Source organism: Cydia strobilella, chromosome Z (assembly GCF_947568885.1).
Source record: "Cydia strobilella chromosome Z, ilCydStro3.1, whole genome shotgun sequence".
NCBI classification, from domain to species: domain Eukaryota; kingdom Metazoa; phylum Arthropoda; class Insecta; order Lepidoptera; family Tortricidae; genus Cydia; species Cydia strobilella.
Window position 1 is genome coordinate 48,579,358 of NC_086068.1, and position 12,479 is coordinate 48,591,836.

General features: G+C 37.8%; 1 protein-coding gene across 12 annotated transcripts in view; it reads right to left on the bottom strand.

Annotated features, from left to right (window-relative positions):
- Positions 1-7,453: 7,453 nt before the first annotated feature.
- Positions 7,454-12,479, bottom strand: part of LOC134753862 (serine/threonine-protein kinase mig-15) — a 44,003-nt gene continuing 38,977 nt past the window's right edge. For 9 of the 12 annotated variants that reach the window (XM_063689809.1, XM_063689817.1, XM_063689815.1 and 6 more), the window contains 5 exons: positions 12,190-12,410; positions 11,905-12,095; positions 9,102-9,228; positions 8,730-8,864; positions 7,454-8,635 (listed from right to left, as the gene is read on the bottom strand). In XM_063689809.1, coding sequence (XP_063545879.1) covers positions 8,387-8,635; positions 8,730-8,864; positions 9,102-9,228; positions 11,905-12,095; positions 12,190-12,410 — 923 coding nt within the window. In that variant the 3' untranslated portion in view covers positions 7,454-8,386. The remainder of the gene's footprint in view (positions 8,636-8,729; positions 8,865-9,101; positions 9,229-11,904; positions 12,096-12,189; positions 12,411-12,479) is intronic. The other 3 variants (XM_063689818.1, XM_063689813.1, XM_063689807.1) reach the window with 1 other exon arrangement.

Here is a 12,479-nt window from a genome sequence, read left to right on the forward strand (position 1 = left end):
CTATTGACTTCCTTGTATATACCTCAGAACTCAGAATAATGACTAAAGCATAGAAGTCGGGCAAAAATGCTTCGCAAATATGTATACCCGTACTTTACTTCCTTACGAATTAGATAATGTGCCGAAAAGAGATGCATATATGCTTGTTATTTCTCATTTACGTACGGTGTCATAAGTTTCATAATTTGCTAGGGATGTGACTGTGTCGACTTTTTATATCGATAAATTATGCATAAGTTTATGTGCCGTGTAAAAAAATAATCATATAATGAAAGTTGAACCTGAAAAAACGCGGCAATTTCAAGAAATCTGTAGCAGGCGGCTCGTTGAAATGAAATGAAATGCGTGGAATACAAGGATTGCATAACTTTTATACTTTTTATAATTTTCATATTCTAAAAATCATTAAAAAGTATAAAAATTATGCAATCCTTGGAATCAAAGAGCCGCCTGATATGAGGATTAATGCATGTACCTAATATAGAAAGAAAGAAAGAAAGAAAAAGCATTTATTAGCACAACATAACAAGACTAAAACTAGAAATAATTAAACAGAATGAGGTTGCGCTAAATGGTCCTTACTCAGCTTGGTGTCACGGTGTGAGCCAACATGGCACACTCTGCGACGCTGATTTTCAGTAAGGCCCAGTAGATGGACTAGTAAACACAATGTAAAAAATAAATAAGGGAAAGCTTAAATACAAATAACAATCAAATTACTTAATTAAAATTAGCCTATACCTAAGTCTTATGAATGTTTGTGTGTATGTATGTATGTAAGTGTCTATGCGATTTGTGTGTGAGTGACTGAGTGTGCACGGTTGCCTAAGTGTTGCATTTTTGCTTAGCCAGTATGAATTTACGGAGGTGAATTTTAAAGGTGGACACGGTTTTCGAATTACGTACTGGTGGTGGCAAATCATTCCAACACTTGGTGGCAGCGAAACGAAAGCTGCCACGGAAGGCAACCGTGCGGTGTGGAGGAAAAGTGAGTCGTGATGCGTGTCTTATGGCGCGCTGCGAGAAGTTAAGCTTGTCATGTAGGTACGAGGGTTCTTTATTTTTTATGACTCCAAACAACAATGTGGAAAAGTGTAGATGTCTACGTGAATTCATATTTAGGAGATCGTGCTGGTTTAAAAACGGCGAAACATGTGCTCGTCGTGGGACAGGGAAACAAAACCGTGCACATGCGTTTTGTACTCGCTGCAGTACCTTTTTTGTCTTAGCTAGTAAACACTCGCCAAACATAATTTAATTTCGACAGAATAAGGGTATCACATAATTTGATGCGCATATCAACAGACAAACACTCGCGAATCCCGTACAGCACTTTAAGCCGATAGAAGCAGTTACGCATAGTTTCAGAAATATGTTTTTCGAACCTTAGACATTCATCCATCACAAGACCCAGGTTTCGAGTCTCAACGACTCTTTCTAGAGGAGCGCCTTTTATAGAAACTACAGGATCAAGTGCTGCAACTTTATCAATTTGCTTCCGTGTGCCTAGCAACATGAATTTTGATTTTGATGGGTTCAAGTGTAGAATATTTTGGCCACACCACCTGTTTATGTTATTTAAATCGTCATTTAGGTTTTGTACAGCCGCACTGGTATCATTTACTTTAAACGACGCATACAACTGTATATCATCCGCATAAATATGATGGTTGCAGTGTTTTATGTTATTGATGACATCTGCACTATATAAGCTAAACAGGATGGGTCCCAAAATCGAGCCTTGAGGAACACCTCTGGTGACCGGCAGAGTTCTAGAAACCATCTCTGTGCCATCATCATTACAAATTTTAACATACTGTTTACGACCGCTGAGATAACTGTGAAACCACTTCAATGATAAATTGTCAAACCCGTAGAAAGCCATTTTAGATAGGAGGAGAGAGGTATCAATTGTGTCAAATGCGCGTGAGAAATCAAGCAGGACCAGTAATGTAGTCTCGCCAGCATCTTGTGCAGCCAAAATATCATCTACAACATCTAGGAGAGCGGTTGCAGTGCTTCGAGACTTCCTAAAGCCTGATTGTTTTTTCGGCAAGATGTTGTTTGCCTCAAGGTAGTCCGTCATTTGCATGCAAACTACCTTTTCCATTATTTTTGATATGACAGGAAGTATGCTAATGGGACGAAGATCTTTGTAGTCATTGGGATTCTGGTTTTTAGGAATTGGTTTTACGACTGCCACTTTCCACTGCTCAGGGAATGTACCAGTCTCTAATGAGTTATTGACAATGGTTGTGATTGCTGCTAAGGATTCAGGTAAAGTAAGCGAAATCATACTAATATTGAGACCATCGTGACCTTGTGCGTTTGTTGTAATTGATTTAATTAAATTTAATACTAATGTTTCACTTACGGGCTTCAGTCTGAAAATATGCGAGTCAAATCTGTGAAACTCATAGAATGTCAAAAGGGATATACTAACATCATTATTACACGGAAGGTTCAAAAAGTTTTCGTTAATTTTTTCAGGGTTACTGAGATGGGATGGCAACTGGGAGTCATTTTTTTTAAAGTTTGCAACATTATTTTTTATGTTTTTCCATAATTTACGGGGGTTTTTCATAAAATTTATATTTCGATTAAAATAGGCCGTTTTTTCGCGATGCATTGCAACGCTAACTATTCGTTTTAATTCTTTATAATATTTTATATGCGCATCTAATTTCGTCAGTTTGCTTCTAGAGTGCGCGTCATCACGTAGTTTCATCATCTCCTTAATAGTAAAGGTGATCCACGGATAGGATTGATCTTTAACATAGGTTCGTCTGATAGGAGCATGGACATCAAAAAGCAAAAGTAGGTGCGTATTGAGGGCCTCCACCATTTCGGACACATTACCCTTCATGCAACTTTCCAATGCATTGGTAATAGTGATGATATCTTCATTAAAATTTTCCTCTTTTATATCCTTTATAGGTCTATATGTCAGTAATCTCCGTGGCATTTTTTGTTTTTTTATGTTTATTTCACTGGTAAGAAAAGCATGACTACTAAGAGTGGGAATAAAATTTACAGTAACGTTGCTAATTCGCATGTTAGAACAAATGAGATCAATTAATGTTTCGCTATGCTCCGTAAAGTGGGTTGGTTGGTTGACATATTGCGTAAGATTCATGCAGGTTAAGAATTCCAGCAATTTTTTTGAATTACTTACATGAATATCTAAAAGATTAATATTAAAATCTCCCAACAAGATAACATTATCGAATTCGCCAAGGGACGAGACAGTTTCATAAAGAGATATAGCTTTTATCTCATTTGCAGTCTACCACCCAGAACCGTCTAACTATACCTCTCGTTTTTTTATCATTAGAAAGAAGGCGAGCGAACTTAACGTGTCGTTTTATCGAAAAACACTGAAAATAAGTCACAACAAATATAATATACGATCATTTACATACTTTTGCTTTCATAAGTAAAATATTGCTATATTTATAAAAAAACTTGTCAATAAAAAGACACGTGGAAATGGTTTACCGTTTTTTCTAATGCTAAAAGACTCAGTATAATTTCTAGTCATGTACAGTCAGCTGCAGAGAAAAGGCACCCCCCCTGCATACAAAGTTCTGTAAATTAGTATGGACGTGGGGTACCTTTTCTCTGCAGCTGACTGTACCAAATAGGAAATGAAAAAAAAAAACGTTCGTGTATTATATATTTTTTATTTAATAATAGGGAATATTAGGGCGTAGGTGGCGCCACTATCACAATCTGAGGGTCTATCGCGAAACAAGAAAATCGAACTTTCGTTATCTAACATCTCTGTTACTCTTGCGTATTCGAGCGATAAAGAGGCAGCTAGATAACGAAATTTCGGATTCGAGTTTTCCGGTAGGTCCCCTGAAAACTTGTCAAAAACCTGTTAAAGGTACAGTATGAATAAGTTACGATACGGTGCACTAAAAAAGCTAGTGCTGCACTCTGGTGGCAGAACATTGCAGTAATATCCCCTATTCCTCGTCCTTTGGAAATCTGAAATAAAAATTTGAGTTTTGTGACCAACAATATTAATAAAAGGAACATTCATCAATGATCATTAATGTCTTTTTTATTAGGGTTCCGTACCCAAAGGCTAAAGACGGGACCCTATTACTAATACTTCGCTGTCCGTCTGTCTGTCACCAGGCTGTATCTCATGAACCGTGATAGCTAGACAGTTGAAATTTTCACAGATGATGTATTTGTGTTGCCGCTATAACAACAAATACTAAAAAGTACGGTCCCCTTGGTGCGCGCGTCCGACCCGCACTTGACCGGTTTTTAGTATTAAACTATAGTCTGGCAAACACAATCTGTCAGTAAGTAAGAACAAAGAAAACTATAGGTACAGTCGAAGGCAAAAATATCGATCCAGACAAATGGCTTAAAAATATGTGAACACGATTTTATTGTCTGAGCGTACACATATTTTTGAGACTTTGGGAATGTATATATATTTATGCCCTTGACTGTACTCATCAATTAAAATGAGACAGTCCTGGGCCAAACTATAAGAAAGCTGTAAATGTCGATAGGTTATTGATCTGAGGTCGATACATCACTATGCCAAAAATATAACCTTTCATACTTAGCAGAAAAGTTTGAAAATTTATGCAAAAATCTATATAGACTTGAATGCAAGTAATAATTACATAAACAATATATCGATTTCTATGTTTAGGGTCAGGTCCTATAAATTAATTTCTTCAAAATTGAACAAAACTCACCGATTAAAGGTTATCGGTTCGTGCGTATTTTCTTTTCTTCCTGTATGCGATTTACAGCCCTCGATCACACAAGACATTATCACAAAGGGAACTTCAAACCATTACAAATAAAAACTCAACACGTTTTCCAACAATCTTTCAGGAATAACAAGAATATAATTAAAATAAACCAAGATGACCGCTGAAACATCCCGAAATATTTCAACTAAAATAATACGACTATTTCAAGTTGTTACAGTTGACACCTACCTGTGAAATAACGAACTTATATTTTATTTGGCTAGGCTTGGTAGAATAATAATCACGAAATTGGCAAATTGATAATAGTCTGGCTAATGAAAGTTGAGCCTGAAAAAACGCAGCAATTTCAAGAAATCTTTAGCAGGCGGCTCGTAGAAATGAAATGAAATGAAATGCGTTGAATACAAGGATTACATAACTTTTATACTTTTTATAATTTTCATATTCTAAAAATGATTAAAAAGTATAAAAATTATGCAATCCTTGTAATCAAAGAGCCGCCAGATATGAGGATTAATGCATGTACCTAATATAGCTTTTATCTCATTTGCAGTCTACCACTCAGAACCGTCTAACTATACCTCTCGTTTTTTTTTATCATTAGAAAGAAGGCGAGCGATCTTAACGTGTCGTTTTATCCAAAAACACTTTGAAAATAAGTCACAACAAATATAATATTATACGATCATTTACATACTTTTGCTATCAATTACGCGGCGCGGAGCCGCGAACGCGAGTATGGAGCCGATTTCGCTGATTAGCGAACTAGATTTCACACTGGCGTTCGCGGCTTCGCGCCGCGATGCGCGCACGAGTGTGAAGGGCCCTATACAATCTACAGAGGATTGACGTGCCTCTACCCTCCTTAAAGTCCTAACACACCATCGCACCGCACCGCGACCTTGGAGCAGTTCTAGGAATAGGTAGTACTGGCGTTGGCTTCCACACTATCGCACCGAACCGTCAAAACGGTGCGATCCTACCACAGACTGCCGCACACGTGGGCCAGTGTTGCCAAGTGTCCCATATTTTCATGTTTTTCTTCTTTTTTTTTAATGGAAATATGGGACACTTGGCAACACTGGCGCTCGTATGCGGCAGTGTAAAGGGACCTCCACACTCATGCGCGAAGCCGCGAACGCGAGTCTAGTTCGCTAATAAGCGAAATCGACTCCACACTCGCGTTCGCGGCTTCGCGCCGCGTAGTCTGGAGCAGGCTTAAGGTAGGAGCGCACCGTTTTGACGGTTCGGTGCGACTGCGATAGTGTGGAAGCCCACGCCAGTACTACCTATACCTATTCCTAGAACTGCTCCAAGGTCGCGGTGCGGTGCGATGGTGTGTGACGGCCTTTAGTAGTAGTAGTAGTAGTAGTAGTAAATCACTTTATTGTACAAAACAAAAATTGATAACATGAAATTCACATAAATTTAGGTACAAAGGCGAGCTTATCCCTATAAGCCTTTAGGCCTGATGATCACGAGCGTTTTTTCAACGCGCGTTAAAAAAGCGTTTGAATGACACAAATGGAAACATGTATATTATTCACACGATGGCGGTAGCGCTTTTTATCTAGCGTTGTTGGATTTTCAACTTTAAGCCTTGGTCTTTAAATCGAATTTAGCGTGCGGGCAGATTTAAGCGCTTTTTTAACGCGCGTTGAAAAAGCGCTCGTGTTTAAGGTCACTTAGGCCCCCATTCACACTCCTACATGATAGTCCGCCTCATTATGTAGGATTGTGAATGTGGTCGGCCGTCGGTCGCGGACTACATGGCGTCCTACAAAACCCAGGTAGGATGCCTCTTGGGTCCTATGTACAAGTCCCGCCCACCGCTTGCAGTCCGCCGCGCAGGATGGTCTGTAGTATGACGTCCTGCGTAGCTACGGACGTGAATGTTAATGCAGAACTGCAGTCCGCCACTTTTTTTACAATGAAAAACACGGGCTTAGCAGATTTTATTTAAATATATAAAGGACTTCGCTGTGTATGTGATCAAAAATCACCAAAAATAACTATTTTTTTTTAGAAATAGCACATAACGGTATTGCAAGATCACCGACACAAGGGCCTATCACGAAAAACGAAAAGCGTAATTTTTTTTTCTGCCTCTATCACTAGATATTCTAGTTTATCGCAAGAGCGATAGGGAGGCAGATAGCGAAATTTCGATTTTCGTGGTAGGTCCTCTGGTAAGTAGGACTGCAATCTAGGAAGTGTGTGAGCTATATCCTACTCCGCAGTCCTGCGAGGCGGACTGCATTGTAGGAGTGTGAATGTTATTTCATTTTATACTTCATTATTTCATAGAAGTTTGACGTTTTAACCTTTTCGACGCCGTGTCAAACAAACGCTGTCACTCGGACGCCACGTCACCGAAGTGTCAAAATTATGCACATTACACGGATGTAGAATGGCACATTAACGTAGGTCTATGTTGCTTTGTGGTCTTTGACCGATTAATCCGTCTTTGGCGTTGGAACTGCGGTGCCGATATATCCGTCATTGGCGTCCAAAAGGTTAAAATAACGCACTGCGTGTGCTATTAAAATCATTGCATACTTTTCTTGGTCTAACAGGTCTAACTTCTAGCAGCAATTTTTGTTTTCCTGTTAGAATAAAATGCCTTCATAAATGTTATAAATACATAATAAGCTAAAATGTATTTAATGTAGAGGGGTTTGTAGTATTACATAATATAAATTCGATTGGTTTATGTCAATTTTATTGTGATGCAGATTGTGCTTAGTACTTAATACTGTGGAATTATATCTAAAACAACAAATTTTCTTTTGGTATTTTATTGGGCTAAGGTATACTCAAATAAAGTCATCAAATATATAATTTTCAATATGCACAGTTACCTTTATACATGTAAATTATATAGTATACAGCAAATAAATAATAAATAGTATCAAAATTTTAGGATTTCCATTAACAAAATTGTAAAGCTTGATGTGATAATAACATGATACAAAATGAGTTGACTAAATTGCAAGTTCTTGTTTTAACCATAAGGTTTAGAATAATTTATACATTTAACTAATTTTTATAACTTTAAATATAAAAAAAACCTATTATCATCATCGGTCAAATGGCATTTTTCTTTGTTAAAATTATATAACCAATTAATATTTGTATTATCATTATCACCCAACTGACTTAACATTACAAACAATATAATATGGCATAATAATCAATGGATATTTGATTTGAATTACATTTTCTTTTAGAAATTATACATTGCAACATAATAAAAATCTAAGCGATATTAGCTTACTATGAATAATTGTCAATATCAAAACATTTATCCTATAGGTTATTGCTTAATATTAAATATTTCTTAGTAGCTTGTATTGAAATTACAATATTCAGTACAAAATGCCACAATTAATAAAAGATAGGGGCCGTCATATGCTGGATCGTTTAAGTATTTTACGATTGTCTTTTGAGCACTTAGATATAGAGATATATCTTTTACCTGGTCAGTATGTATAATTGATCAAGTCTCTGATATCCATACGGCATACGGACAACAATGCGCGTTTTAATTGCTTACGTTGACTAAACTACTCCACTCCACTGGCATGTGTTCTGGGCCGCCTGCTATCATCACAGACTTTGCGGTCGTACTAATCAGACTACCAGTTAGCCATTCCGGGTTTGTTTAGTGTCATAAAATATATTTGACAAGAAGAGCCCCCTTTAGCGGAGGAAAAGAATACTTTGTCGTTGCGCTCACATAAAAATTTGAGCCGCTGAGCTTTCTTGTGCATAAAGACACCATCTAGGTGCCCACTTTCTACTGAACGTATTTCAATAGCTTTATTCCCCCATCCCATGATTTGTCCCGTGCCGATATACGCTACCGATGTTGGCATTTCGCCCCACTGTAACAATATTGTAAATTATATTAATAGTTTCTGAAAATAATAAGTGTGTGCAGACAGTTCTGTTGACGCTTACTCGTAAATGTATACTGACCTGAAGAACAATATTTTTGCTGACACGTCCGTACGTATTGACATACACTCCCTCATTATCGTAGCACAGTAACAGTTGCACTCCATTTGAGTTCGGCAGAGGGACAATGCAATGTGGAACTATAGCCCCCTGTATCTGAAAAGAGTACATTTTAAACTGATATTGCACAAAAACCATTTGATATTGCTAACTTGTTGAAGATATATAATATAATAATAGGTATTATAATAATAGAGACCAGTAGAGACAGTTCTGGTCTTAACACTCTTTATCAAATTGACTTTCCGTTTGAGACGTACGATGCCACAGACAGATTCACAAGTTAAACTGCCTGCGTCCGGGGTAAAATAATGCAATAGTACGAAAACTCACATGCTTTGGGATATAAATGTCGTAGACAGTGGCAGTGTCTAGATCAACGGCATGGAAGCCGTCAGCTGATCCATAAATTACTTTCAGTCTTGTGCCTTCTTCAATAGTGAGATCGACCAGTAGAGGCCTGGATAAAAGGAAATATATGATTAATACACTATGGTTATGCTCATACGAGGTTTATACGGATGGTAAGCTTTAAAGTTCTTTTTCATATTTTGGTCGAAATGGAGAAGGATTGTAAAACTAAACGAAGATAGCGCTTTCGATGATGGTAATTACATTCTTCATGGAATTTAACTGCCGGTCAAACCCGATGGGGTAGGCAACTGTTAAAGTTTTTTATAGATGGTGCTAGCATTAAAACCTATGATGCGATTAACGAAACATATGCTGAGATTTGAGTCATAAAATAAAAAATCATGAATTTAACACTATTCGTAGGATTGACAGGTAAAAACTATGGTGGCGCCATCTGTAAAGTACTTAGACCGGCCAATCCCATTGTATATTATGGTGCTCTCGAAGATGGTACTTTTTTTGTACAGAATGTGGACAATAAAGTTGACAGTTGTCTTAGATTATTCTCAGACATCCAAACACCACATGACAAGATAACCAAATTAACGCATTCACTGCCAGGGGGCGTGGCCTAGGAACAAACTTGTATGACGGTGAACGCACATGTGCATTGGGGGCAGTGAAACTTCAACAAAATTAAAAATAACAGAAAAATACATATAGATATATCCAGGAGGGGGGCGTTCAAATATTACGTAACGCAATTTGGGGGGGGGTCTTGTAAATCGTTACGATGCGTTACAGGGGGGGGGGGGGGTTTGGAGCAAGGCGTTACGTAACAATGTTGTTTTTTATTACATAATATACATACATACATAATCACGCCTATTTCCCGGAGTGGTAGGCGGAGACCACGGATTTCCACTTGCTACGATCCTGACATACCTCTTTCGCATAACATCCCTCATACACGCTCATTTCTTAAATTTTATGATTATACTTCGCTGAACATTATTGCGACTTTTAGGTCAAATAAAAACCGGCCAAGTGCGAGTCGGACTCGCGCACCAAGGGTTCCGTACTTTTTAGTATTTGTTGTTATAGCGGCAAAAGAAATACATCATCTGTAAAAATTTCAACTGTATAGCTATCACGGTTCATGAGATACAGCCTGGTGACAGACAGACGGACAGCGGAGTCTTAGTAATAGCATAGCGTAACTTATACTAGAGCGGTACTGTCATAGTAAATTTTGTAACCCCAGTAAATTCACTGCCATCTGTCGACACACTTTAAAACTAAAAATGAAGATTTATAAAAATACGATAAAATGTATTTAAATATGGATAAATGTTTTTTTTTTATTTGCATTAATTATTATTATGATTTTGACCCATGTTCTTTCACTGATATGCGCGTTAAAATTGTTAAATAACAAACAAAACCGTCAACGCCATCTATACGACAGTAGGGAAAAGCTAGTAGCGCCCTCTGAACGAGAATCAAATTTTCTTAATTTTCGAGGCACATTTTTTCCTTAGACTGTATCCATCTATTACGGAGTTATATCTATCTTTGGTAAAAGGGTCCCGTTTTTACCCTTTGGGTACGGAACCCTAAAAATGGTTTCTCGGGTGTTACGTAACTTTGGGGGGTGGGGGGTGTTTACATGAAAACGTGACGGCGCGTTACACGGGGGGGAGGGGGGTCAAAAATGTTCCTCACTTGTTATTGTGTGTCATTCTTATTCAGGGGCCTCCTAATACATATTTTGTGAACACCTTGACAATTTGCTGCAAAGAGTTTGCTATCATGGGAGTTTCTATTACGTTTATAAGTATATTATAGTCTGCAGAATGAGAAGTGTCGTGGAATGTATGGGGCCCAATACATTCCACGACTCTTAAATTCTCTTTCCGAACAGACTACCCTGTTTCCACACTGAAGGCCAGTCCAGACGGAATTCGGGATCGGTCGATTTGATCAGAAAACAAATTGGCGTCAATCGCCAATTTAATCATCAATTTTAGATTTCTGATGATATTTGAGAGCTCTTAATTCAAAAAAATGCTCCCAAACGTGAATACTAGCGTCAAAAAGTCGGATATGTTCCTGTAAACCAGAAAAAAACGCGGGATACGGTAATCCCATTGTCTGTCTGAGTAATGAACTGCCATATTCAATTTAGTGTAATTGTTAATTGTATTATTTACCAGGCAAAGGGTATATTTACTGATTCCCCATTCAAACTACAACCCCGTTTTCCCGCCTAACGACCTTTTCCACTCTTACAGTGTGATTTTGGGGTTAAAAACTATTCCATAACCTTCCTCATAACAAAAACTATCTACATACCAAATTTCAAATATCGCTTCAGCGGTTATTGATTCCCCATACAAAATTAGGGACAAAAAAATTCCAGTTTTAGATTTTTTTGATGTTTATGTACTAATACTATCTTACATATCAAATTTCAGCTTCCTAGGACTTCAGGTTCAACGTAATTGTTTTTTTTGTAGATATGAATAAAATCTAAAGTATAAGAGCTATACAATTGAAATTTTTTATGCTTTATAAGACATCATATCCCGAAAATTTTGTTTATCTGGTATAATCAAAACCCAAGTTATGAGGGTTCAAAAAAACGACGAAGCGTTTCGAGAAAAGGTAGGTAGTGCCCTTGCGCTTCGCTTTGCTCGTCTTGGCGGGGGCACGGGAGCAATAGCAAATGGAATGTCACGAGCTCATGAGTACTACCCATTGCTATCTTCAACGGATGTACCTGTGTTGAAGGTCTCCAAAATTCTTGAAAGCCATGAATTTGTGATACGGTTTTGGAGCCCAGGCGTAAATTTCAATAGAATCCTTCAAAGCAATGACGAGAAACTTTATACGTTCGTATTTAACGATGCGGAAGTGTACTGCACCCTGCAGCTCGCCAACATTTATCCAGCCATTTCTTCGTTCTACTTGCTGCAATATCGACATAAAAAAAAATTAAGAGTGCTCTTTAAAAACGCAACGAACAATTTAGATCTACATTAATCTCGCAGGAACTATAACTTACATCGCTGAGACCATCTGTGCGCAAAATTTTAGACTTCAACCAGCTCAAATAATACACGCGAACACGGTTTTTTTTCCCAGATACTGTCACAAGGATATTTTGCCCTTCTAACACTTCCATTTGCTGGAAGCGGCGTCGAGAGATCAATTGATAAACTTTTCCTTGACCAGAACGGTCTAACAACATCAGTCCATTTTCGGTGCCGATGAGTAAGTTGACACCTGAAACAAAAAAAATTGGTTCGAACATCACAACATGTCACAACGAACATCAAGCCGTCGCGAAATACA